Source organism: Anopheles merus, chromosome 3R (assembly GCF_017562075.2).
Source record: "Anopheles merus strain MAF chromosome 3R, AmerM5.1, whole genome shotgun sequence".
Lineage (NCBI taxonomy): Eukaryota > Metazoa > Arthropoda > Insecta > Diptera > Culicidae > Anopheles > Anopheles merus.
This window is the reverse complement of record NC_054084.1, coordinates 26,059,339-26,086,746: the sequence shown is the minus strand read 5'-3', so window position 1 is coordinate 26,086,746 and position 27,408 is coordinate 26,059,339. Positions and strand designations below refer to the sequence as shown.

At 43.9% G+C, this 27,408-nt stretch overlaps 3 protein-coding genes across 13 annotated transcripts; 1 reads left to right on the top strand and 2 right to left on the bottom strand.

Annotated features, from left to right (window-relative positions):
* Positions 1 to 35: 35 nt before the first annotated feature.
* Positions 36 to 2,062, bottom strand: LOC121595389 (hsc70-interacting protein 1-like). The gene is made up of 2 exons (XM_041919324.1): positions 1,911 to 2,062; positions 36 to 1,816 (listed from the first exon to the last, which is right to left on the bottom strand). The coding sequence occupies exon 2, from the start codon at positions 1,790 to 1,792 to the stop codon at positions 521 to 523; it is 1,272 nt and encodes a 423-aa protein (XP_041775258.1). The 5' UTR covers positions 1,793 to 1,816; positions 1,911 to 2,062; the 3' UTR covers positions 36 to 520.
* A 268-nt stretch (positions 2,063 to 2,330) lies between these two features.
* Positions 2,331 to 26,628, top strand: LOC121595669 (calcium uptake protein 1 homolog, mitochondrial-like). Of its 8 annotated transcripts, none has more exons than XM_041919804.1 (11): positions 2,331 to 2,507; positions 2,587 to 2,980; positions 3,063 to 3,240; positions 4,805 to 4,952; positions 5,378 to 5,415; positions 6,804 to 6,815; positions 8,798 to 8,912; positions 25,014 to 25,183; positions 25,333 to 25,574; positions 25,647 to 25,864; positions 25,931 to 26,628. In XM_041919804.1, exons 2-11 carry the CDS (start codon positions 2,634 to 2,636, stop codon positions 26,083 to 26,085), a joined length of 1,623 nt encoding a protein of 540 aa, XP_041775738.1. In that variant the 5' UTR covers positions 2,331 to 2,507; positions 2,587 to 2,633; the 3' UTR covers positions 26,086 to 26,628. The 8 variants fall into 8 exon arrangements, with proteins under 8 accessions (XP_041775738.1, XP_041775736.1, XP_041775737.1 ...); XM_041919802.1 differs by lacking the exon at positions 4,805 to 4,952 and adding an exon at positions 3,908 to 4,067; XM_041919803.1 differs by lacking the exon at positions 4,805 to 4,952 and adding an exon at positions 3,908 to 4,067 and having other exon boundaries at positions 25,014 to 25,174; positions 25,931 to 26,627.
* On the bottom strand, positions 9,515 to 16,994 carry LOC121595671 (carbohydrate sulfotransferase 11-like). Of its 4 annotated transcripts, none has more exons than XM_041919810.1 (6): positions 16,580 to 16,994; positions 14,495 to 15,107; positions 13,116 to 13,509; positions 12,795 to 13,054; positions 12,438 to 12,721; positions 9,515 to 12,358 (listed from the first exon to the last, which is right to left on the bottom strand). In XM_041919810.1, the coding sequence occupies exons 2-6, from the start codon at positions 14,918 to 14,920 to the stop codon at positions 12,232 to 12,234; spliced, it is 1,491 nt and encodes a 496-aa protein (XP_041775744.1). In that variant the 5' UTR covers positions 14,921 to 15,107; positions 16,580 to 16,994; the 3' UTR covers positions 9,515 to 12,231. The 4 variants fall into 4 exon arrangements, with proteins under 4 accessions (XP_041775744.1, XP_041775745.1, XP_041775746.1 ...); XM_041919811.1 differs by having other exon boundaries at positions 16,598 to 16,994; XM_041919812.1 differs by having other exon boundaries at positions 16,645 to 16,994.
* Positions 26,629 to 27,408: the final 780 nt, after the last annotated feature.

Here is a 27,408-nt window from a genome sequence, read left to right as displayed (position 1 = left end):
TCCTTTTTAGAAGATTCCACAACAAAAAGGTAAAGTTAGGCGATTTTTAAGCTATTCTGATAAGGTTTATTTAATCATCTTGTAGTTCTTCCATTTGGAAACATCCTTCAGAAGACAGCTTTGCCGGTAATGTGTGTGTTGGTGTGTGTTGTTGGATACAGTGTTCTTCCCTATTACTCTATAACCTTGCATTTTACTGAACTGCAACCTACATCGCGAGATTATTATGCGTTCTCCGCTTGGCTGGTGTTTAAATTGCTTGTATATTTAACGTTTAACGATTAATGCTCTGGAAATGCTGGTGTTATTACAAGTTGCTGAACTACTAAAATCCCTCACAGCAGAAGTAGTTTCGCTTCCCTTTGTTCAGTTTGCTGCGGAGTGTTGTATTTGAGGAAGAATCTCGTAGTTGAACTGGCATGGCTTTAAACAAAAACGAACACTCAAAAGAACGAAATGCAACTGGCCTTCGATAGTTCATATAAAAAGAAAACACTCTCACTCAAACCACTAAACGTTTCTAATCTAAATCATCCACGCGTGCACCGCCACTGCCAGCACCAGCACCAGCTCCCGCACCAGCACCGGCACCTGCCCCGGGCCCAGCTCCCGCACCACCATCCGAGCCGCCAAAGTTCGGGAACCCACCAGCACCGCCCGGGAACCCACCAGCACCGCCCGGGAACCCACCGGCACCGCCCGGGAACCCAGGGAAGCCCGGGAACCCGCCGCCCTGCCCTTGCGAGTACAGCTTCATCAGCACCGACATGATTTTCGGGTTGTTCTGGTACTTGGAAATGTTGGCCGGGTTCGAGAAGATGTCCGACATGGCCGCCGACATTTCCGGATCGCGGAACGCGTTCAGCAGCTCCTCCGTACCGAACCCACCACCGCCGCCGAACGGCATTCCACCGGCATTCGGTGCACCGTCCGCACCGGCCCCCTCTTCCGCCGCCTTCCGGTTCGCTTCCTGCGCCATGCGGACGCGCTCCTGGCGCTCGCGGAACTCGCGCTCCTGCCGCCGGCGCTCCTGCTTCTGCTTGTGCTGTTCAATTTTCTTCGCGTTCGGCGTGACCTCCTTCAGCCACTCGTCCGCCTCCTCGTCGAAGTCGAGCTTGCAGGCCTGTCGCAGGTCTTTGGCCGCCTCCTCCCACCGGCCCAGCAGACGGTTTGCGCGCCCCCGGAACTTGTACGCCGTGGCCGAGTCGGGGTTAATTTCCAGCGCCCGGTTGCAGTCCCGGATGCACGCGTTCGGTTTCTGCAGCTTCAGGTAGGCCTGGCCGCGCTTCGCATAGTACAGGGCACTCTTCGGATTGAGTTGTATCGCTTCGGTGAACAGCTTGACCGCTTCGTCGTACTTTTGCTCACTGTACGCGGCGGCCGCCTGTGCACGCAGATCGTTCGCCTGGTCGAACTCCTCCTCCGTCGGTTCCTTGTCCGCGACGCCCATTGGCTGGTCGGGTTCCGTGTCCGGCTCGACGCAGCCCTCGTTGTCTAGCTCGAGATCCGACTCCGGGTCCGATTCGGGTGCGGCCGCTGTGCTGGGCTTTGGTTCCGGTTCGGAGGAAGCCGGTTTGCCGGGAGCAGCACCACCGCCGCTGCTCGGTGCCTTCTGTCCGCCCATCATGCCGGCCAGGTCGGGCTGACCTTCCGGCACCTTACCGCCCAGACTTTCGATGAACGACTTGAGAAACTCGAGCTGTGGAAGGTTAAGCAGCTGCGGGGTCATCTGGCAAAGGTTAATGAACACCTTGAGCTTCTGCAGCTCGGCCGGATTGATCGGGCACTCCATGTTGTTGCTGTACGGAAACACGCCCTGTGCCGTGGAGGGGAGAAGAAGAAGAAAAGATAAGGGAATGTGGGTCCAGCGCTGTCCTGGCAAATTGTGAACTGTGGAAACTTTCAATTACCTTGTTAAGTTTTCCTTACGGACGAGTAACGTTGCTTGGGTACGAGGTGGATAACAATTTGTTTGTCTGGTCGAAAATTTACGCGGTAGCCGGTTGCAGCTTCAGCTTCTGTCAGAAAAGCGAGAAAGTTCTGGGTGAATGTGAGTGTGTTCGTTCGGGGGCCCGAGATGGCTGCAGGAAGGGTACGCTGTCTTCAATGCGCATATAGTTTATCTGCAGCAAGTGTATTGTAAAACAAGCTGTTTGATTCATTTCAAAGCTGCATAAAGAAAGGAAATTCTAAATAAAATACTTGAAATTTGCAAACAAACATTAAATCAGTACAATAAATTGTACAAATTGATAAAAAATAACGGAGCGATTGCAAACACCGCGCCTATAGCAACCTTGTGCGTCCTTGCGCAGCTGTCAACAGTGTCATCGGGAATGTTTTCGTTGGTGTTCTATTTTTAACGTGCAAAAAATTGATTATTTTCGATAGGGCAATCACTTCCAGGTGTTTTTCTTCTATTCCGTGTATGTGTGTATGTTGTCCGCAAGGACAATCTGAAAATCTGGGCCAAAATCTAAACCTAACTTTCTAGGGGGGCAGTGAAGGTAAAACCCTTTTTCGTGTGTTGTATGTGAAATTTTCGTATGTTTAACCGTGTGATGTGGTGTAACTATTACTACACAGCCCAAACGATCCGGCCGTACCAGTGAAACACACACAGGCGAGAGACTATGGCCTTGCTGCGGCAAATTTCCGGAGTGCTGAACCGTGGTGTTGGTGGATTGTCGAAAGGCCCGGTTCATCCGGTGCTGCTGTCCGGAAAATATGGAATTCATCCGGCGCACTGGAGACTCCTTTCCACGCTCTCGGGCGGACCGTCGCAGGCCGCACGGCTTGGAGCGGCGGGCGAACACACCCTGCTGGTGGTGCCCGGGACTGCTTGGCAGGACTCCAATCGGCAGCGCCAGCGAGGATACAAAAATTTCGGCCATCAGCATGAAAAGGAACCCCTGTACACGAAGCTGTTCTACGTGTTCCTGTGCAGCGTGATGGTGGGCTCGTGTCTGGATTGGAAGAAGTAAGCATATAAGCCAGCGCAGTGCTGTGCTGTGATATGCCATACAGCTGATCGATTTGTATTCTTTCCGTTTCCGCGACAGGCTCGGGGCTGCAATTAATTGGCCGAAGGTGGACGCTGACGTCGGTGTGGAGATGGGCAAGCAGAACGGCACCCAGGAGCTGGAGCAGGAGGAGGAAGATGCCGACGCGGAAAGCGATGTCGATGCACAGGGCAGAAAGAAGAGTCGTAAGGAAAAGATCGGTTTCCGCGATCGCAAGGTAATGTGATGGATGGATGGGAAGGAATCGGACGTTGCGAGATGATTCCCTTGGAACGATCACCCTTTGTTTATCTAGTCCCAAAAATAGATATCATCGATACATGCATATAACGTAAAATTATAATTTCGTTTGCTTATCGTTTTCTTTTTCAAATTCGGATACTACAACCTCCGAACGCTCCTTTATCTTTTGCGATCGTTTCGATGTTACTGTTTATCATATTTTGGTTTTGTTATCTATAAAATAATTGTGATTATTTTACCATTTTTCTTTTTCACCCCACTTACGTTTTATGTGATCCTTCGATGCGCGCGCGGACGTCGTGCGGTTTTCGATCTATTCTATTTGTCGCACCCAATCGTACGAACACCTTTAAATCCGTGTTTGGATTTTCCCGTCGATGTCGATACCGCAACCCAATTCTGCTTCTTCGATCCCGAATTGCACACACATACACACAACCGCACACGCTTTCGAAACAATCGCCCAACGCGTGGTGGTCCACTTCCTGCGCACGGGCCCGCCTGTAAATGTCAACCGACACATGCTCTTTCTCTCTATTGCTCTCCACGATCACCATCACCGCCCTTGATGTAAAAATGCCTTTTGCTGTGTACTGTTTGCTGTGTTTGCTCAACTGCTGCCGCCGTGTACAAAACCAAAGATCATCGAGTATGAGAACCGGTTGCGCACGTTCGCTACGGCGGACAAAGTGTTTCGATACTTTTCCACCATCAAGCTGATACACGGCGAAACGTCCACGGTCTATATGACACCGTACGACTTTCTGCGCGCGATCACACCGGGCATGAAACAGCCGGAGGGTAATGTTGGCAGCAATTTTGCATTTTCATTTGTATTTTTCATCCGTTTTTATACGTACGTTAACAGATGTGTGTGTGTGTGTGTGTGTGTTTAGGCTCAATGGATACTAACATTTTCCACCGTGTAGAGTAGAGTGCAAGTCTTAAGAGGGTCTTAACATACAAGACCGGTCAGAAGGCTTCGAGAACTGATAGATTACTAAACGTGTATTATGTCGACTAACAAACACATAGCCATTTGTGTATTCGTGTGTAAACGCTAAAAAGTAGTAGTAATAGGCTAGCAAAGAGAGATGAATGTTGTATAAATGTTTGAGTTAATAATTCATGACATCAAAAGGGTTCAAAAAGGAGGGCTACGACTATGTAGCGGTTGGTTCTGGGGTAACTGGTAATCATCGTAATTAAGGAACGTAATACTTACAATACAAACTAAATGATGGATCCAAAATTGTTCCACAAAGTTAAACGGTTTAATCCGATTCGCGTTAAAGGGATCCTTGTTCTTTCAAATATCGATTTGGATTATTATTTTTGAGTTTTTTTTTCTATAATTTTGTAATTTATTCCCCAACCGTTCCAAAATGTTCTAACTCCATGTCAATAAGTTTTGTTTTTAGTTGTTGCATGATCATCATCCGGTCATTGATCATCCCTACCCCTGTTACATTGAACAGACAACCATAACTTGCGCTTATGTCGTCAAACTACTCTCTCCAAAAATTTCCCCCTGGCAGATTATCGAATATGAGAACCGGATCCGTCAGTACAGCACGCCCGACAAGGTGTTCCGCTATTTTGCCACCATTCACGATGGCGTCGAGGTGTTCATGACGCCGATCGATTTCCTTACTAGCATGACACCGGGAATGAAACAACCAGAGGGTATTTGGAATTACTCGTTGTAGTAGTTAGTAGTCGTAGCTCAATGTGCCGTTTTATTTGTTAACAATTTAATTTTTCCCCTTTTTTGTTTTTTTTTTTGCTACTGTAAGATTTTGAGTTTGAGTAACCCGCAAGCACTGTATAAGAGAGTTATATTTAAATTGCACGCTCTAACTATGTTTTTCCTATTGTAAGCGACAAAATGGAAAAAAGTGATTTAACCGCTTAACTGCTTTCTGTATCGTTTTAATTGCACCACGAAATGCAAAATATGTAAGCAGCGTTTTTTTTTCTCTTCACTTAAACACACCTTTGTTAACACGTGGCAGCAGTGTGTTCAATTGTTCATAGTAATATTAACTGATTTGTTTACACTCTTCTCCATGACACCCGTGGCGCCCGTATCCTGCCCTCACGTTCGCCAGGACTTGGACTCGATCAGTACAAGCGGTATGATGCGAAGGTAAGTGTTACCGTTTTGTTTTCTCTGCCCTTACCCTGTCCCACTTAATCCACTCCACTAGATGTACTTAGAATTCACAAATCACACACTTTTACACATACACACACATACACATCTCACCTCTATACAATGCAATTACCAAGTTTCTTGGATTATTCTCAGTTATTTTGGACTCAATTTTTTATGAATAAATCTACATTTTTTGGACACACTTCTTACCTCTGTGCTCTACACTTTTGCTAATAATACAAAGAAAAAAAAACTCGATTTATGTCACACTCACTCTCTCTCTCTCCCTATCTCTCTATAATGCAAGAATGTGTCACAAGTTTTAGAACGTACAATCACTTTACAATTCACTTTCGACTTATCGGCATGAGTCGAATATTTTTTCGCCACATTCGCCTCATGACACTGTACACTACCTGTACATCCACTGTTTCCCGGTTTTTTCTTGTTTTGTTCTTGAGACAGTTTATCCACATTGTCAATTTGCTCTTGTAGTTTCTTCTCTTTTCTTCCTCACCCGGTCACATACTCTGTCTCTTCTCTATTTTTCTTTTCATCTTCTTTCCCTTGTTTTTTTTTTTTTGATAATTGTTCGCTTTCCGTTTTCGAGTTTTATGAGATGAGTTGAGGAAGTCAATGTATTTGTTCTTTACTTTTGGTTTTATAAACTAAATCTATTCTATGTGCCTTATTGTGTTTTCCTGTTTTTTTGTTTCTCACCACCTCTAACGTGTGTTTTCTCTACCAGCCAGTGTTGTTATTTGATTTTTATTTCTTCGTTTTGCCATTTCGTTTCGTTCATTTTAGATTTTAGATGTGTTTTAATGCTTTTTGTCATTATATCTGATTGCTTTATTTCTTTGTTTTAAGCCAATCTTTGCTGTGCGCATTGAGAATGGACACAACTGTTTTCTCTCTCTGTGTTGATGTAATATTGTTTTATTTTCTAAATAATTATGCTATGTTTTTTCCTATTTTGAAGTTTTTATTTGATTTTTTCACTATCGAGTAAGTTCCGCAATACGATGCGTCATACTTATCATCTTCATCTGGCCATTTTCACTTAACACTTAACGTTTTAATCAACCAATTGGCCAAAACATGAGTGAAAAAAAAATGACAAAAGTTATAAATAACGATCGTTTTATTGGGAACAAAAAATAAAGCAACGTTAAAGCTATCATACATTTTTTGCTAGGTACTACTTTTCGTGTCATTTTTGTTTATACGCTCACGGAAACATTTCAATAGTAATCTCGCTCTAGCGCATTCGTCCAAAACTTCTTATTCCCCTTTCACTACTTCATGCCTGAACCACTATGTTAACTAATCTATTGCTTTTGATGCTCAATCAAACTTTTAATTTCGTGTACTTTCAGAGCATTGAAGAGGTATTGCATAAAAAGTTGGGGATGAATTTAAAGCAAAAAATCAAACGAAACGAAAGCATAAACACACACTCTTCGCTCAAGATCGCTCAGACGCGAACCCGAACGAATGAAATATAAAAAAAGCAAAGCCAGTATCCCCTTGTTTATCTCGCTGACTACAAAACTATTTTATTCCAACTATCTCTCTCTCTCTCTTTCTATTTCTAACTAACTATCTTTGTCTATTTGTTTCTTTCTTATTGTGCTCTATTTTACATCTAACTTTTTCTGTCTATTGTTGAATGCTGTTAGAGCGGTTGTGTTTTTATTTCTTGCTGGCTCTCGTTCGTTTTACCTTCTTACCATTCTCTAACATTTGCTCTTTCTCTTTTCTCTTGGTGGTTGTTACTTGAATGCTATCGTTTTTATTTAGTTATACTTGGCGCTATTATATACAATAACAGTCTCTTAGGTGGCACCTGAATAGCATTTAGTATTTCTTTAGTTAATGTGCTATTTTGCTACCACTACTAACAAGCCGAACGTTATTAGTTCTTCTACAGAAAAGATAAACACAGACAGAAGGGTTTGCGAATCAAACCAGCAAATGAAATAAAAATATTGGTTTATGCACCTCACTTTATGAAAAAATAAAAGCAAACTGTTTGCGCTATTGCCTGCACATAATGTTTTACTAGCTGTTGCAATGATAAAAAAAAGCTTACTAAAAATGCACGAACTAAATTGACACCTTGCTTGCATGTGCGTGAGCTATTTTTTCTACTCGAAATTTGAACAGTAATAACCATGCTAAATCCGACTCACATCTTTCTCATAGGCTATATATTATAGGCCATTTTTACTCTGTGCAACATTCTTTTCTTCAAATTCTAATTAATTGACTCCATTGGATTCATGCGATATTTTTCACCGCTCAATCGCCTCCCTTTCGGGTATTTGGGACATTTTAGTCCTGCTTTTCCATACTCTGCTCCATTTTTCCATTTCCTTTTTCGGATCTTACCGCTCGCTCTTTAATTTAAACATTTCTCTAATCGGACCATGATTTTCGGCACTGATCAATGAATCGATGTTTCTTTCCTTCGTCCTTTTTGGTGTGCTGTGTTTGTGCGTGTTGCCCTGTTTAGATGGGCAACGCAGTAAAACTTACACTTAAGAGCTTTTGCGTAAGGATAACCAGGTGTGATATTAACAAAGGAGTAAAACTACTGCACACTGTTGTTGGTGTTCTCGTTGTTAGTGATGTTTTGCAATAGTACATTCAACGATTGTTTAGCAGTTAGTGTTAAGACTGTTTCTACATACTAACAAAAACAAAACCAAAATCTCGTGGTTCTGCTTGGTTCTGTAGGAAAAAGATGGAAAAAATCATGTAATTAGAAAGGAAAAAGATCAGAGAATGCAAAAGAAAATAGCAAAATTAGCTACTACTCTCAAAAATCGTACAAACATTTCCTTCGTTCAAGCAGAGCACGTCCGAGCGGCCCCGATATAGATTTTCGTTTCGTAATTATTAATGTGATGTATTTATGGGTGAAATGGTTTGCGTTTTCCTGTTTTTCCCACTCCTTAAATCCGCTGATTTTTACACTTCCTTCCTTCCCCTAGTCCTCATACTTTTTTTCCGTAATTACTATTCCACACTGCGTTTGGAGATGTTTTCCCTCTCCTATTATAATTTAATAAAACGTTGATTTTAATTCTATTTTCTCGTATTCTGCTTTGCTTTTCTGTCGAACAAATTCCCCGTATCCTTTCCCACGCCAGTTAAAAAGGGCTCCCTTTCCCCCCCCCCCCCCCCCCTGTTGCTCCCCGCTGCCTTTAAGCCTGTCTCGCTCAGCCTTTTTGCCGTTTTGGTTTGGAATTTATATATATATATTTATATACATAGTGAATACAAACGTAGCCAGCAGAGACCGAACATCCCATCCCCCAAAACGGCAAACTAATGTGCGCACGGGCGCGTCTTTCCCTTCTTCTAGAGCGTCTCGACCCGGCTGGATCTGCATCTGGACAGTGACAGCATCTTCTACAAGCTCGGTGCGTACGGGCTGATCTCGTTCTCCGACTACATCTTTCTGCTGACCGTTCTGTCGAGTAAGTAGAAAATGATAATGATGATTGTTGTGCTTATAATTTCATCCTTTCAAACCGGTAATCGGACGGTTTCGAACCAGTTTTGCATAAAGAAATGTCGAAAAATTCAACAGAAACCACAATTATTGTACCAAAAACAAGTAGACGACAACTGGTTGCAAGTGGTTTCTCTATATTTTATAACTTTTATTGAATCAGTCTATCCAAATGTATCATGCTGTGTGAGTGTGGGTGTGTGTCTGTACGCACACTATCGACCCGCTGCCCCGGTGCTCGGCATTCGATCGAAAGACGATTGCTTCAGTAGATGTTCAGTGATGTGTTGTGTACTTAGTGTAGCCTACTGACTTTTGCTCTCACGAAACCCCGTGGGTATATCTTTTGCCGCTTTACTACTATTTCCGTTTGCTATTTCTTGGTGTGCGTTCGTGTGTCTATGTGGTGTTGATGATGGAGTTTATGGTTTTATGGTTCTTCGCCTTAGTGTAGACTTTCTGGAAAGTGTAATGTACTCTCGTTGTAAATGTCCTCTGTTCTACTTTTACCTCTGTTGTGCTTTATTGTGTAATTATCTTCTCTTCTACGTTCTTTCGTCATCGTTTCATCCAACAGCTACAGTGTAATGTTTGTATCTCTGTATATGTTATCGGTTGTATTTGTTCTTTGGGTTTGGGGGATTGTTTTAAAAATATCTCAAAGGTACATAGTTTGACAAACGACGAAATGAAAACATTTTTTTATGTATTTTTATCCTATATATGTACGAACCGTGTTGTGTAATTAATGTGTCGGGGGTTTTAGCAGGTTAGCAAACTCTCTGTTGCTTTCCTTTGTTGCTTTGTTATTTCTCTCTCTCTTTCTTCCTCCGTTTTCCGTCTATATTTTCTGTGTTTAGATTTTACTGCAACGTTTTCTCATGTTGTTTTCAACTTCTTTTGCTGCTAATGATACTTCCACTTACTGTCATGTGTTTTTTTTTAGATAAACCTGTTTATTAATTTCATACCGTTTTTCGGTTGGTTAAAGTTGTAACGTTTTTTATGATTTGTTTTGTATATTTTGTGTGTGTATGTGTATGAGTGAGCGCGTTAAATATACTCTCTAAACTGGGGACTATAATTCTGTACGTTTTTTTGTCATTTTGTTTCATTTCATAAACAGTGTTAAATTGATTTACAGATGAAGATAGAGGGTTGTAAATGGTTTTGTTTGTTTGTTTGTTTTTCATCATTGCATAGTTTCATTTATGTGTGTTAATGTATATTTATATTTATATAGGTGTAGTGTTTTTTTTATATAGTCACTAGCATCAAGGTTGTTTTACGATTACATTTCGAGTTTTGCATTTTCTTTTGCCTTTCCTACTCCTCCATTCATTGAAACGTTTCAATCCTACTTATTAACTTCGTCGTGGGTTTAGTTTCTTTTTCTTTTTCGCAACACACGTTTGTTTTTGGCTTTTTTTTCGATCATACATACACGCACACACACACACACTTGAACTCGTTCTAGCTACAATTTTACGATGAGAATACACGACAGTGGTACGACACGTTTTTTTTTGCATTTTTGGAAAAGAAAGACGTAAATCAAGTACATTGGGTCAAAATTTAGAATTTTGATTTGTTTAGTTTTCCGAACGTTTTTGTTTGTTAAATATGTTTATCAAAACCATCCCTTGCTCATGTGACTTTCTCTCTTTCTCTTTTTCTCTCTATCTATCTCTCTGTTTCGCGCTCTTTCATTCGCTCTAGTTCTCTATTCCCTTGCTCTACCTTCACCGCTATTAGTCTCGTTTGTCGCATTTTTTTTCTCGTTTCGTGCCGTTGTTTTCCGTTCGAGCGTGTAAATGTGTTTCTTTATTATAATTATTATTTCCACCACGTGTACAACAGGGTATATCGAGCAGCTACTACACCGCTCCGTGCTACTACCATCTCACCGTTCCTCATTAATCGTTTTTTTTTTTTGTTTTGTTTTGGGGTTGTAAATAGTTCGCCACCTATTCTAGGACGTAGACATTACCAGGGGGGAAGGGAACAAGAAGTTCTCCGTGCGAATATCTCTCACGCTCGATTTGCAAACTACAGAAGTGTACAGTGTGTGGTTTCTCTACCCTACACCAGCCAGTCCATTTCGTGAAAGCGCACATTCGTTCTCTTCAAACTCGTCCTATTTTTCTACACGTTTATCATCACGCCTCAAGGGTGAAGCAGATTTAAGCTGCTTTCCGTATGTTGTTTTTGTTTTGCTTACTGTTTGGCACTTTGAACCTTCCAAAAGGTTTGTTTGCGTTGTTTGCATCGCTACCACATTTCATTTCATTGCATCATTTCGTTATCCGGTGGTGCTGCTGGTTCGGTTGGAACGGGAAGCGTTTTGGAAAAGCAATCAGGTGATCGCAGCGAACCGCGGAGAACAAGCATTACTAAAAAGATGCTGACTAAAATAAAACACACACACACATTCCTATCCTGTCTATTCTGGCTAATTCTGGCTACTATCTATGGACTATTCTGACACTAAAGAATGTTGCATTATCTGTACTCTGTCTCAGGTTTTTGCGTGGTTGTTGCCCGGTGGTAAAAAGTTAACGATTAAAAATCCATAAGCTCTCACACGAATCGTTCCCATCGCCTCAGCGCTGTGCTCTATTCGGTTGGTTTAAAGGATTTTTTTTGCTAAATAAGAGCATGCTTTTTATAAGAGCATAAATATACCGTCTTAAACAGTTCAAACAACTCAACTCGCTCCTTACACTTCACAAGGGAGCTGCAGTAGTAGTGGTGCAGGGATTGGAATTTTGAAGCTATAACTAAATTCCTAAGTTTGGTGGCGTGTAACGCAAAACACTCACGGCGGTAGTTGAACCTATTTATCACGATTTGCAGTGCAGCAATTTGTATATAAGAAAAACTAGAAATATTCAAACACTGGGAGGGCTATGAGATGGCGGTGAGCGATCGCTCACTCGCGCACAGGTTTGAATGAAGTATAATGTATAAATATCGGTGTATACTTTGGTTTTGTTGTTTTGTTTTGGTTGTATAAGGAAAAAACATTCATCTTCTTTGGTGAATTTCTAAAACAATTATCTAAACATCTAAACATCGCTCAAATCGGGTGGTCGGCTGGCGGTGCCTAATAGATATACCCTTAAGCACACACACGCACCGTAATCCTCAAAGATCGCCCTGGTCCTCAAAGGGACCGGCAGCACACTACCAGCTGTGGCCTTTCTTTTCAACTATTCAGCCCATTTGTTCAGTTTTTAGTCTTTTAAAGTACTTTTGCCCCTGCCCCGGGTCGTCGTCGCACGCTATCCGTAATCGGGCGACTGGACGTAGCCGTAGTACTTGGTGCTGTTGTACCCGAACAGCTCAAAGTCTAGCTGATAGATCTCCAGCACGTCCGTGAGCAGCTTCTCGTCGATTTGTGCAAAGTATCTGCCAAAATGGGAAGGACAAAACAATCCATTAAACGCTTTCTCCTAATTGCTGCTTCCTGGAACTCCGAAACACTCACCTCGGTATAAGGTTCCGGGTGTCGCTCGTCGACCGGTTCGTGATCCAGCGCGCCTTGTATCGCGGCATCTTGTTCAGCAGCAGCGTCTCCAGCCCGGCCTGCCGTATGATGTACTCGCTGTCCCGCTGGAACGTTTCCATTTTGGCGATCAGCGTAAAGTTGATGCTGCAGGGCGTACAGAACGAGTACACCGGGCTCCAGTGCTCGTCGAACCGGCCGCCCGACCGGTAGTGGCTGACGAGAAACTCGAGAAACTCGCGAAACGTCGGCCCGTGGGGTGGTTTCTGTGAAAGAAGCACAGCATTAGCCTCTCCCACTTTGAGAGGAGATGCAAAAAAATGATTTAAAAACACTTACCACTCCCTTCGGTGGGTGAGCTTTGCGGAACTTTTTCACAATCTGTTCGCCGAGCAGCTTGTAGTACTTGTTGCGGCAACCCTCCAGCTTGTTGCGGTAGGCGGACAGTAACCGTTCGAACGGTTCGCGCACGATCAGGAACGAGATCGTGTTGGAGATGTAGTCGTTCAGCTCGTTCGCGGTGGGTCGGGGAAACCGTTTCCGGGCGAGATCGATCGGTGACGCTTTCGTCCGCTGCAGGTACTGCACACTGTATCCTCCTGTTGGGGGTAAGCCGTTTAATGTCATTTTACTCCTCCTTTTGGTCCCAAGCTCACTCACCGAGTATGTTGAAATAGTACATCCAGGTGCTGCTTGCCGCCTTGAAGATGTTGCACCAGGCAATGCCGTGCCCGGGCGAGATGAAAAATTCCCACGCATTCGGCGGATACTTCCCTACGATCCGGTGCTCGGCACAAACGTTCCACAGCACCATGCGCCGCTCGTTAAAGTCCGTCTCGGCGGCGGCATTCATCTCGTCCGAGTACTCGTACACCGGATTCAGGGTGGAGTGGTTGGACCCCGCACCGCCCATCCCATCAGCGGCCGGCGAATGTTGCAGCGGTGGAAATTGATGCCGCTGTTTACTGCCACCCCCGGGCGGTGGTCCCTTCAGGCCGGAACCACCCGGCTGCTTGGCACGGCCGCCGCCGTGATGGTGCCGCTTGTCCTGCCACTACAAAAAAAAGAAAGAAAGAAGGAAATGAGCAAATATCCATCAACTTTTCATACTCGCGACAGAGCGTCTCCGTTGGGCCAGCCAGCCGAGACAAGCGGTTTGGCTATTGCAAGAAAGTGTAGTAGTTTTGCATTTTCATTGCGCGCGCGAATGGAGGCTTTCGTCTGCCGGGGGAAAAACCCATCAGGCCTGCAAACCAACCACAGAGCTGTATGTGTGTGTGAGTGTTTCATTCTATTATTCATTATCCGAGCCAGGCAGTTTGCAATCAACTGTCTGCGTTGAGAAGAGCGGTCGTCTTGCTATTTCGCTTAACAATTCAAACTAACTCATAGTCAAGGAGAGCGCCTCGTCCGCGGCCCCTGCTTCGGTGGGCAAGATCATCCCCTCCCTTAGCGGCTTGGGACAGAAATTCGCATTTGAATATTTAACGAGCTTTAGCGTGTGTCCGTTTCCCAGTTTCGTCCGGTTCAGCCCAACTGCTGTGGCTTTCCCGGTGTATCGTTTTTACAAAGAACCAGGCAAACGGCACAGGGAAGCTTTATGTGCTGTGGAGTCGTGTTTTTCGATACTCTCTTCCCTGTGATGCCTCTGTGTTTGTGTGTGTGTGTGTGCCTGATCCTTTTTGATGGACACTAACGGACATTACGATGCTAGTTTATACATGAGAGAGTAGAGTGTATGCGGGCATAAAATAGGACTAGAAATGGAAGGGCTTCCATTAAGGCCCGCCGTCCAAGAAAAGTCTTAAAAACTTCCTTTCGGGTCGTCTACCTCACCTGCAGCTGCTGCTGCCGGGCTGGGGCTTGATCGATGAAGGTACGCAGAGAGCGATTGGCACGCTGGGAATGCTTACTGGTGTGACTGTGGCAGTGTAATTTATGTATGGGGATATTCAGAATGTCGATGATGATGATGATGATGTTGGACCCGATCAGTACGGAGATAATTGAGCTTTACGCACACCGCATCAGATACTCACCGCATCCAGCTTGCCGCTGCTGCTGCTGCTGCCGGCGCCGCCAGCCTTTTTTGCACCGCGCGACGTCAGCGCGGCAAACGAAGCCATCGACGCGAACGGTGAGGAAGAGCCGGACGACGAGGAGGACGACCCGGTCAGGGCGCTCATCGATTCGCGCAGCAGCAGCATAAAGTACAGCCCGAACACGACGACCAGTATCGCTATCTTGAGGCACAGGTAGCAGCGCCGTTTGCTGAACAGCTTCACCGGGCTCGGTAGCAGCGTGCCCATCTTGCGGAAACGATGCTTTTCAGCAATGCTGCTGCTGCTGCTGGTTCCACAGGAGCTAACCGTTGCTGTTCCACTGCCGCTAGTGGCCCCACCGGGGCACAGGACGGTTGCAGCCGCACCAGCCGCTCCCTTCAGAAAGGTGGATTTGCTAAACATTGCGGTGCTGGGGCGTTTACCAGCCGGGGCGGCACACCAGTGGCACCATTTGGAAATTACGCTCGGAAGATTTGCTGTGTAACCACTTGTTTTCACTTACACTTTTTGGTTTTACATTGCGCAGGAATTATACTTTTGTTTTACAATGATTTTTATCGTTTTAGAACATCCATTCACCGATGCATTACTGTTAAAGAAAGCGTTACATGAAGCGCCAGCAAATGTTAAAGAACATTCACTTTACGAAATTAAAAAAAAAACACACACACACGGAGGCTTGTCTAGCGAGAGAACTGAACCACTCCAACCACGAAGCAAACACCGACCGTGAGCTGAGCTTAATTTAGTTTTCCAGTAGGGACTACAACTTCCACCGCCAGTCCTGGTCGGTGATGAAAGGTTTTCATACTAATTGAGTCATTAAAAACGTACCATCCCATCCCCTCGGGGTGGGAATGTATACTAAGTAGGAATAGGTAGGCGTGCGTGTGTGTCTGGCACCAGAGGGAATTGCTTCCTTTTTTTTTTTTGGTCGAGGAGGACGGGCATAACAAACGAATAGCAACGAAAGAGAAGAGCGGAAAGAAGGGACCGTTTGTTTGTTTTTATTCAGCGCGCGTCCTTCGACGTTGCGCGAACTGCTCGAGCGCTGGCTGTCCCTTTTGTTATGCTTGCGGAAACGGTGGCGGTGGCGGTGTCTCCGTCCACACCGTCCGTCACACAACAAACTAAAACCCAATGTTTGTTTGTTTGTGCCCTCAAACGTAGGGTTTTTAGTGTCCGTGTTCCGTCCGGATGTTTCTCGTTGTACTTATGTCATGCGGTACAAATATTGCGCGAGAGAAAGAGAGAGAGAGAGAGAGAGAGAGAGAGAGAGAGAGAATGGGGAGGATGCAAAAGTGAATCGGTGTCGGGTTGGGGGTGGGTGTCGTGTTTTGGTTGAATTGTTTGCAAACACTGCCGTGCCTGCCGTGTTTTAATTGGAAAGCAAAATGGAGTGATAAGTAGAAAAAAAAAATCGCGCTTGCTAATACTGTCGTTTTGAGTAGATTTTAGAGTGTGCTAGGAGAGATTGTAGAGAACGATGCTGCGGGGAGGAAATATTGTACATAGATTTCATCAGCCTTTACGACCTTCCTCGGAGAGGGGAGAACGTATTAATTTTCCCTTCACCTGCACCAACATTTGCTTGCCCTTGTACGGGTGTAATGAAATCACAACACACAATCACCGCACAAATCGCGCAAATCGATTCGTCTTCGTCCTGAAGCAGTGGAGATTGGTCGTATCGCAAAGCTTGCACACACTTGCACACTCATCAAAACACACACACTCACTGATAGACACTATCAATTGGGAGGAAAAAACGTCGCTCATAACCGTCGAACTGTGAAGAACATCCCATCCAGTACACTCTTCAGGAGGGAAAAGCTTTTCCATTTGTGCACTGGCACCTTACTGCTACCACGCCACCACCAGAGCGCCGTCGTGAGTCATCGCTGATTGCACTTTAATCGTCCGAGACCCTCCCTCAGAGAAAAAGCGAAACGAACTCAAGATGTGGTGTGTGCCTTTATCGATTGCAATCTAAAGCATTGCCACACATGATAACGCGTACAACCCACTACTCGCTGGAAGCTTCCGCACGGCACAGCTTACCGTCACACACGCACGCACAGTAACGGTGTTGCTGGTGGAACGGCTTGCGGACGCACCAAACACACCTGTGTGGTTCGTCTGCCTGTTCTGTACTGTTCCACTGGCCAGCCACCTTGGACCGGGAGAGCGTGTTTGCCCACTCTTCGAACGTGTTGTGCAGCCAATGCCACCACCTTGTTGAATGCAGCACCAGGGACCGAAGTTCGAACGCGTCAGCAGCGCTCCGGCGTTCCGTTCCGTCCGCCTGTCCGTGTGTTTGTGTGTGTTTGTGCCTTCCAGTTTTGCAATATTTGCGTATATACCAGCACCAGCCTTTTGGTGCGCTCTTTTGTGTATGTATCCTGCTGCGAACACGCACACAATGATATCCGGAGATCCTTTTTATCCCCGAGAGCGCAACCAATACACACACACACAGGCACACGAACATAAAAGAGGACGCGAACTCACCAATACTACACGCTCGATGTGTTTCCTTTTGTGCTGTAGAAAGGAACGGTTTTCCCTCCGTAGCAGGAAAGGACACGATATCAACAGCGAAAAACGTCCGTTTGTGTGTGAAGGTGTAGAAGCGTCTCTCTGTGTGCGTGTTTCGTGGAAGCAAGCCGACCCAAAAGCGCATGAAAGCTCTAGCGCATTCACTTTCTCTCTTCACGCGAAACAGCTTCATGTTCCTCCTTTCAGCTGAGACCACTACCCGGCCGATGTGTCCCCCTCTATCAAACACACACACACACACACGCACTGGGCATTTGCGTTTGGAGTATCTTGTCCTTGTCACGTTTTTTGGCACCAGCGGTACCATCGGGCCAACTTCACAGGATGGCACTCGCAGGCTGGCAGGCATTCGAGACAAAGGAAGAGGCGCGAAAAAGCCCAAAAAAGCTCTCTCTCTCTCTCTCTCTCTCTCTCTCTCTCTCTCTCTCTCTCTCTCTCTCTCTCTATTCCCCCTCATTCCACACTTGCAACGCGAAGACAACACTTTGGCGCCACTTTTCGGTGGGCTGGCAGCCAAAAATGAGAACGCGCGCGCCTCGCGTCTGTCGGCTCGTTTGTGTGTTGGCATCCGGCAAGGCACGGGTAAGAATGGGTGCTGGCGCTGGTCAAAACGTTCACTTTCGATCAGTGTCTGTTCTTTTTTATACTTGGGGTGGATTTTCGGGGAGCCGGATCGGGTCCGCTTGTACTACTTGGCTCTTGAAGTTGGCACAAATCCAGTGCATGGACACGAATCATAAATTATCAGCTCAGCGATAGGTTCTGGGCGGGGAGGAAAGGGAAGAATGCAGCGTGGAGAGTGTCCCATTGTTTGTCGAACCCCATTCAATAGTAGGAATTGGGTGTAAGAATTGACGTTGTGACGTTGTGAAACGATTTTGTGACTTTTTGGCCCAACTCAATGCTCGCTCGTCAATGAAGTGTGAGTGTGTGTGTGTGTGCTTGTGCCTGTCTGTCGTCCGGTCGCTTAAACCAATTGACACTCTCCTTGGGGAGGGGCGGCGAAGAGAGATACCAAGCAAAGGTACGCTCTTCTGTCCGTGCGTGCTGCAAACGATTGGAACTAATTAAGGGAAGGATTTGCATGTATCGTGCTACCGTTGCCTGTCATGCTCTCATGCCCCCTTGAAGGACGCTCCTCTCCTCGTCCGCAACGAGGGAGTGTTTGTAGTATCTCCCACGAGGGAGTGTGTATAGCGACAGCGCTGGGAATCACGACGGGATCCCACTTTTGGGTGCTGTTCGTTGTGCCGATGATGATTAGTTTGATGACGGGGCATACACAAATCCCAGCAAAGACGGCCAGCCCCTTCATGTCATCAAAACACGGGTGTTGTTTGTTCGTGTTGTTGATGTTTGTGGGCCCGATTCTAATTATGTGCGCGGGACCGTCCGTCGTATCATAAACGTGGCGGTTTGTTTTTGCGTGCGACGACCTGAGCACGATGGTCCCTGAGTGGACATTAGCCTAAAAATGTTTTATTGCAATATTTAAAATGTCAGTGGATTTACTAAATGTAGGATAGTTCTTCTTCTTCTTCTTCTTCTTCTTCTTCTTCTTCTTCTTCTTCTTCTTCTTCTTCTTCTTCTTCTTCTTCTTCTTCTTCTTCTTCTTCTTCTTCTATGGCAAAGAACAACAATCGTTTTCGGTCAAGGCCTGTCTGTACCACTAGTGGACTTTGGCTTTCAGTGACTTATTGGTTTTCCCATAGCAGGATAGTCAGTCCTATGTATCAAGACACGGTCCATTTGGGACTGGAACCCATTACAAGCATTTTGTAAGGTCGTGCGGGTGGAAGACTGTACCACGATACCGACCCGGTAGCATAGTAGTAGTAGTTGACGCCAATTTTTGCCTCTAAGTCGTCAATTTTTGCCAGTGCGCAGCAATTTTTCAACCCAAACTCACGTATTTTAGTGTCAACGTCTTCAATTCATGACTCTTGCAGGAATCATGATAAATTTACAAGGTACTAAAGTAGATTTATGACAATTATAATTTAACATCATAAGAACACTAAAAATCGTGTAAATTGATTGTTTGTTTTGGCAGAAAAAAAAGGTTTTTTTTAATTCTAAATTCATTGTTTACATTTGCAAGTACATACCAACTGTTTTTGACTCCATAAAAACTTCCAAAATTCGTATAAAAATGGCTCAATGAATGAATCAATCAATGAAAATACTAACTAATGATCTTCAATTCAACCATTTTGGAACACACAGTTTTAGACATTACGTTAAACTTACTAAACGTTATTAACATTACGGTAAACAAAGCAATTGAATTGCCGTCCAAAATTGATGGCTCTGAGACAACAATAGATGCGCACTGTCAAGAATTGGTGCCTTAGAGACAAAAATAGGTGAGCTATAGAAACAAAAATCTAGCAGCAACGACTGTTTGTAGTATAAATTCAAAATTTCTTTCAATTTTATCCTTTAGTTTGTGAGACATGCCGCTGGTGGGGGTTTTATATCAGTGCTTCGATTTTAGTTGTATCAAAACAACGGTCGGCAAACCAGCTATTTGGATAGGTTTTTTTCTCTCCCTTCTTTCACGGTCTCTTTTCCAAAGTTTAGCTTTATTGATTGTTAATTGAATGTTTATGAAAAGTGTCGCAATAAGTTAAAATAGCTTATTGAAAGTTAAATGATCTCGCCTTTCTTCTCCTACACTCTCATGCAGTTAAAATTAAAAGTCATTGAATCATGGCAAGGCATGGTGTTAATTATTCCTCTAAATTTCAGCTGCCCCTAGCTACTCCTTTGGAAGTTTTAAGCATTTGAATTAGGATTCCTCGTTTTTCACCTCGTTCACCTCTTTCACTTGCAATTGATGAAACTGATTTTTCCCCCAGGAATTACACTCTTTTGTGTGTGTTAAGTATCGTCAAATGTGTTACTCCACTTTCGTTTTCCTGCTTTGGTACAGTGGCGCCATCTGGATGACAAAGCAAAGCAAAGCACAGTGAAAGAGCACACCCAAAGAATAAAAATATACAAACGATTAATGACAAAAAATTGAAACTCAAATCATCAATGTCCGCCCATCGCTCTGAGGTGGAACCACCGTGGCTGCGCTCGCTTATACACGTGGGGCAATATTTTACCGCAGGGGGTTCACAATATTGATGATGGTTTTGGTTTGCACTGTTGTGCGCAGTGCGTTTTAAAGTTCATTTCATTTCAAGGCTGGTGGAAATGTCGATCTCGAAAATGATGCCTCGCTAATTTGGCACCATTGCGTTAGAGATATTACTATTCTATGTCCATGCGAACAGCTTGGCACAAAAATACCAAAAATGTGTCTGTTTGTGTCTATTAAATAACGTGATTAACCCTGTCACACAGTTGCTAGTTTGGGATTGTATCGGCATGCTCTCTGTGCCATTATCACCATTATAAGTGAGACACGTTTTTACCATTATCCTTTTCCACATTCCAGGCATACCGTTGGGGCAAAAAAAAACACACACACATCCACACACAACTATGATGTGTGTCGGTTAATCAGTTCCGAAAATAAATCGGCAACCAGAATGCTTTACCAGAACATTCTAGTAGTTTGCTTCTCTCTTAACACTCCCTCTCTTCCTCTCTCTCTCTCTCTCTCTTGCTCCCTCTAGTGACCATGCTTGCCTTTCTTTCTTTTTTTGCGCACACCATTTGCACTCGTTGCTCTCGGTTTCCGGCGTATGTTTTTCTTTCCTCCGCCACGCGCACCAGCCAGCTGTCGCGCGAACAAGCCACCGGGCGTCTCCATCGTGTATCGATTGAGACCTGCGCGCGCGAAATTCCTGGAATGCTTTTGCCTCACACCCCCCCCCCCCCCAGTCGGAAGACTGATGTCCCTCCAGACCCCCTGCTTGATGTCATCAAAGGGTTTAAGTTTAAAAAAATGGATCCCACTACTGTATGAAGAGGGGGGTTTTGTTTTGCTTTGAGCCCTCCTCTCCTCGTCGATGCCAAAAAGGATCGTCGAACCGATGCCATTCGAATGACGTATGTCCTCCGTTTTTATAGTGGAGGTGCACATCCGTTTCGGTATTTGTTTTTGGCTCTGTAGTGTACGAAGGTTCTCTTTTCCATCATTCGACACGCTTTCAAAGGAGCGTCATGCGCGTCACCACGCGCGCACGTTCCTGTGTGTGTGAGTGTATATATTTACTAACGATTGCACTTCTCTTATCATGCATTCCAAACACACACACACACAGGCACACCATCCGTCGACAACGTTCGAAATAAGGCAAACGGCTGTTAAGGAAACGGAAAACCAACACAAGCGCACCATGGCTCTCCGCGTGTGAGTATGTGTGCCTTGCTTCCGCTTGTTTTTGTTGGCCCGCGGTGTACCAGTTCGGTGCGACCGGACGGCAATACCCCGGAACCACCCGGTTGAATGTCAGCCCCCATCCCCACCCACCAATGTGCTACTTCTTTGTGTTGCTACGTTTTCCTCTTTGTTTAAACCCGTTGCATTCTGTTGCATTTTGCTGTGTTTTTGTTGCTGTCCTACTTCTGTGACGAGCAGTTGGGATTGGAAGACGGAAGCCGAAGCCTTGCAATAGCTTGCAAAGGCTTTGAGGTTTTGAGCCTCGTCCATTTATCCACACATCCATCCATCCTTCCTGTTGTTTGTAGCGCGCTTATAGCAGCACGGGAAACAGGAAACACTACACTGCTGCGCTCGGGCAAATGTATGTCCTGGTAGTGTGTCCTTAAAAGGAAGCCTAAAAATAGAAAATGCTTCCAAGGACAAAAACGGGGGCGCGCTCGTCGGATGCTTTCCTTGTTGACCGACGGAGGAGGACGGGGTCGTTTTTCATCGGGTGTTCTTACTGCAAGGCAAGGCTTTTTTTTGTGTGTGTGCATAAAACGACTCGGCTGCAAGGCTCGAAGGATGAGTAATTTTATGCTTGCAGGAAATTTATACCCAAACCCAACAGGAGGTCGTTTTTGGGGGGGAGTGTGTATTAAATTCAACGCCCTCTGGCAGCGAACTTCTCGCGTAACATGCAAAGGAACTGACCGAAACGAGCCGTAGTAGTAGTAGCAGTTGTGGTAGGTGCCGCTCCTGTCCGTGTTCTTCGATTCTCGGCCAACGGAAACTGGTCGGTTGTAGTAGCAGATGAGGCAATTTCCGGTTCCCCGTTCAAAAACGGTCCGCTTCCACGGTCGCGAAACGCGCTTACGCTCCCTTGGACGACCTCGCTCGGACAGCACACCATCGCACAATGGACATTTGCCGGAATGAAATTAATAAAATCAACTTTGTAACAATGCATTTCCGAAGAATAGGTTTCAGTCTTAAGGGCTAAACTAAAAAAAAATACCAAATATGAGCTCTCTATATTTTCTGGTTCTCTACAATGGAGCTCTCAAAGTTAGAACTTGTTTAAAAAACGCAGAAAAATCTTCACTTTTTTGGAAAACTTTGAACCTTTGTAACTTTTTTGAATATTAAGCGATCTTGATAAATTTATGCTAGTTTAAAAGGATATTTAGTCAACTTTATGAATATAGTGGAGGTTTTTCAGTTTATTCAAAATTTTGAAAAAAAAATATGATAAAAACTGAAAAAACATTCTGAACATTTTTATCCATAAAAAATTTGATTTAATGCCATAATGGAATGTTCGTCGAGTGGCGTCGTCTCATATATCTATCATATGATAGTGTAATATATATATACTATCAATCTATGAAGAAACATTCTGCCAAAGTTTGCGAATGCGAATTTTATTGAAGTTTGTTTACATCAACTTTGTCTAAAAACAGGCACATGCGTAATTAAGTTGATCTATAGGTACCTAGTGTAGCGGATTTCGTGTATTCTACAAACATAATTTCTAGGTGCCTTTGATCACCTTTAATTTCCATTTCGTAAGCTGTATATCTAGGATTTGGTTCATGTACTTATCTAATGTGTAAATTTGTATTCTAGCCTAACTTTATTATTAAATATAATAAAGCAAACCAGAACCACATACTCTTTGGTCCTACCCCAGGTTATGGACTTATGTAAGTCAAACAATTGTAAAATTATAGGTATCTTCCATGACAAGAAAACACTATGAATGCACCATTCATGGTCTTGGAAGAAGAAACTCCCAAGTCATCACAAATTAAATAGAAGGACTGAGTATGCTATAAAGAATATTTTGCTAGAAATAAATTGCAACCAGAAGGATATTTTATGTAATGCGCTGTATTCCTCTGATTCGTTGATCAGTTCATTATCAGTAGCTAAACGTGCTAACACAGACAGAAAGAGTTTAACTTTACAAATGGTGTTAATACTTTGTTTGTAGCTATCGTTGAAACAAGTGCTGCTAACTGTTATTTGTTCGGAAAGTTACTAAACTAAGAACATCAGTATTTTAGTTTTACTATCCGCTTTGAAGCTAGTACAGCACTTAGAAAAGTATTTTATGAATATTGTGATATCCCTTTTGTTTAAAATCAACAGACTTAAAATTTTAGTCTTCAAGGACGAACAACGTGTGCTGCGTTTCATTACGCATTTGGGAACTACTTTTTTTAATCTACCTGTAATGTTGGGCCGGTCTGGTGGTACAGACGTCAACTCGTACGACCTAACAACATGCCCGTCATGGCCTCAAGTCCCGAATAGACCGTGCCCCCATACGTAGGACTGACTATCCTGCTATAGTAACAATAAGTCACCGAAAGCCAAGCTCACTTAACTAAGTGGGTACAGAGGCAGGCCTTGGCCGACAGCGGTTGTTGTGCCAAAGAAGAAGAAGTTCTATCTTATTATTTTAATGCCTATATTCATCTATTTAGAAATGAGAAATAGACGTCAGGAGCGTGTAATAGCATCCACCTCAGTTGTGTATGTATGTCTTATTCAAAATTATTAGATTTTGTTCATATAGTATGGAACATTACAGTATTTGTTGAAATGGTTTATACCATCTGAAACAACAAATAAAAGAAAGAAAAAAAACACAAAATTAAAGAATATGTTGAAGCTTCCCTTAAAACGCTATTTTATATAGCGTCACCTGGTGGTACGGATGTAAACTACATATTAAATGTAATGTACTATCATAGTAATTGATTACAACCTATAAAAACTGACAATTTCTGCAAAAATAATTTCATCCCGAAATCCGTTCTGAACTGCCCATTGTGCATCGGACAGGAATAGGCAGAAAATATAGCAATTTTTGAACCATTTACGCTGCTACCACCTGCTGCCATGTTTCGCGTAGAGATAGATAGAAAGAGAGAAAGACCAGGTTATAGAAAGCTTTGTGGCTGTGCCGGCGCTTTGCTGTTGCTGCTGTGGGTTTGTATGTAGCCGCGTAGCGTGTAGAAAGAGTTATTATTGCCAAAGCTGTTGCGCTCCGTGTGTGCTGCCCTTCATGCTCCTTCCAAGGGCTGTAGGTTGGGCTGTGGCTGCTTGTCTTGTTTATCATTCTCTCTCTCTCTTTCATTAAGGATACTTTTTAAAGCATCATCAAACACACAGGAAACGTTCTAAAATCAGGTATCGATCAGGATGAATGGGGAGAGCAGCATTAGGTTGTGTTTATATGTGTATGGTTGCGTTCGAGTGTGTGTGCGAAACTTTTCTTTTATACCTGTCCTACTTGTTGAGGCAATATTGTAGATAATAGGTTTTTACACTTTCTTTTATTCCTCCTTTACTCGCTAAATAGAAGGTTTAAATGTTGTTTTTTTTTTCTTATTATGTAAAGTACAATTATTTATATCACATTACTTCTTCTACTTGAACGTTCTCTACTTTGTGTTGTTTATCTTTATATGGTCTATGTTATTCACTTTACATTCAATTTCTTATCTTTAGAGTTAATTTTGCAAACATTACTAAACGTGTTCTCTCTTCCCATTTTCTGTTTCTCTCTCTTTCTCTCTTTTTGCATCTTTCTCCCATCCACAGCATCCCGGCGCCACTTTGAGATCGCGTTCCGGATGTTCGACCTGAACGGGGACGGTGACGTAGACAGCGAGGAGTTCGAAAAGGTGGCGAATCTGATCCGCCAGCAAACGAGTATCGGTAATAGACACAGAGATCACGCGAACACGGGCAACACGTTTAAAGTAAAAAAAGTAATTTTACTATCGTAAAGATTGATGCTGAATTAACGGTTGTTTTTTTTTCTTTTTTTGTTTTTTTTCCCTCCTTTTTGGTTGCGGTTTTTTTGTGTGTGTTTCTGTTCGGGGTTTTTTGTCTTCTGTTTGATGTACACAAAATGTAGGGTGTTAATTCAGCCCTGACGACGTACTTCTTCGGACCGAAGAACGACGAGAAGCTGACGATCGAGAAGTTTCTCGACTTCCAGCAGCAGCTGCAGCGTGAAATACTGACGCTCGAGTTTTTGCGCAAAAATCCGGACGAAAATGGTAACATCAGCGAGGCGGACTTTGCGGAACTGCTGCTTGCGTACGCCGGCTACCCGCAGAAGAAGAAGGTGAAGAAGATTAAGCGCGTGAAGAAGCGGTATGTGGAGCATTGTTTTGGTATAAATAACGCAGGATTGGAATTAATTTAACCAAATCGTCCTTTTTGCAGGTTCCGTGATCATGGTTCGGGCATTTCGAAGGAAGATTATCTGAACTTTTTCCACTTTCTCAACAACATCAACGACGTGGACACGGCGCTAACGTTTTACCACATTGCGGGCGCATCGATTGACCAGGAGACGCTGAAGCACGTGGCCAGGACGGTGGCGCTGGTGGAGCTTTCTAGCCACGTGATCGATGTTGTGTTTACGATTTTCGATGAAAACAGTACGTTGTTTGGGGTCGTTATGTGAAGCATTGAAATTAATATTCTTTTAATTTTCTCCTTTCCAGTGGACGGCCAGCTAAGCAATCGTGAGTTTGTGGCGGTCATGAAGAACCGACTGCTGCGCGGGCTCGAAAAACCGAAAGACACCGGGTTCGTCAAGCTAATGCATTCGATACTAAAGTGTGCCAAGGATACGAAACCCGTGCTGCTCGACCTGTAAAAGCGTAGCTTCTCCACTGAGCTGTGTGTGTGTGTGTGTTCCGGGTCGTGCTTGAAACTTATTGCTTGTTAACGCCAGTACAGCAAAAACGGTTGATTGCAAACACCGCGCAAATGGCGAAAGCGCGCGCGCTTGCGTTTGTGTATTAGAGTGTAGGCTATTGTTTTGTTTTTAAAAACGTAACTCGTGCGGCTGCTAGTTGAAGCAACAAAAGGGGCGCGCATACTTGTGTTACCTTTTCCCATCCGTTAAGTTTCTCATGCCTTTTGCGTAAAGTCCTTTGAGGAAAGTCATTACCTACGCATACTACTCCCTTTCCCTTAGCTATAATGAATCTTCGACGTACTTCGACTTGACCTGTCTGAAAGGAAACAAAAGGGATGGGCATGATGGCCATGCGTTGCACACGCTGAACAACGTGACGCTAAGCTAATCTCGTGTGTTTTACAGTGTCCATAGCCATGCTCTCTCCCTTCGTTATTCTATTTCGAATAAAATTTTCATATTTTTGAATCTTGTTACAAATGAAATATGTATTGAATTTTTATATATATGTTGCTTTATCATAATTTGAAAAAATTAAACTACATCAATTTCCTATGTGATTTAAATTATTAATTATTTTATCAACACATTTCGATTCAACTAGTGATGGAGAAAGTGAAGTTTTCGTCGGAATCGAATCCGGCTTGCTCCGAAGTTTTCCTGGAATCGATTCCGGATAGTAGGTCCGGACCCAGTTTCCAGAATCGATTCCGGGAACGGCTCCGAAATTGGTTCCAGAATCGGCTCCGGAAATGGCTTCGGAATCATAATCGGCTCTGAAATCGGAATCGGTTTCGGCATCTCCATAAGAAGAGACGTTTGGATCCAATGATGCTACGTATTGATAACCACAAAGAATTAAAATTTACTTGTAAACGATCCATTCTCATGAGGATTCCCGGACTGCTTTCGCTATTGAAAGTTTTTATTTCAATTCAAAAACTGATTCTAATTCTGGAGCTCTGATTCTGTCACCGGAACAAATGGCGATAGGTCGATACCGTTTCCGGAACCTATTTCGATTCCGGAATCGAATCCGGATTTCGCTCCGAAATCGGCTCCGGAATTGACTCTGGAATCAGCTCCGGAATCAGCTCCAGAATTGATACTGATACCGAATACGGAATCGGAATCGGGTAAGTCCTATTTCGAGCTCCCACCACTAGCTCCAACGCAATGCAATTCATCGCGATGCTAAAAGAACATCGCAAACTCTTTATTTCCACGGTATTTAAAGACGATGTTCTTCCTGCCATCACATGTTACGCTCTCTCTTCA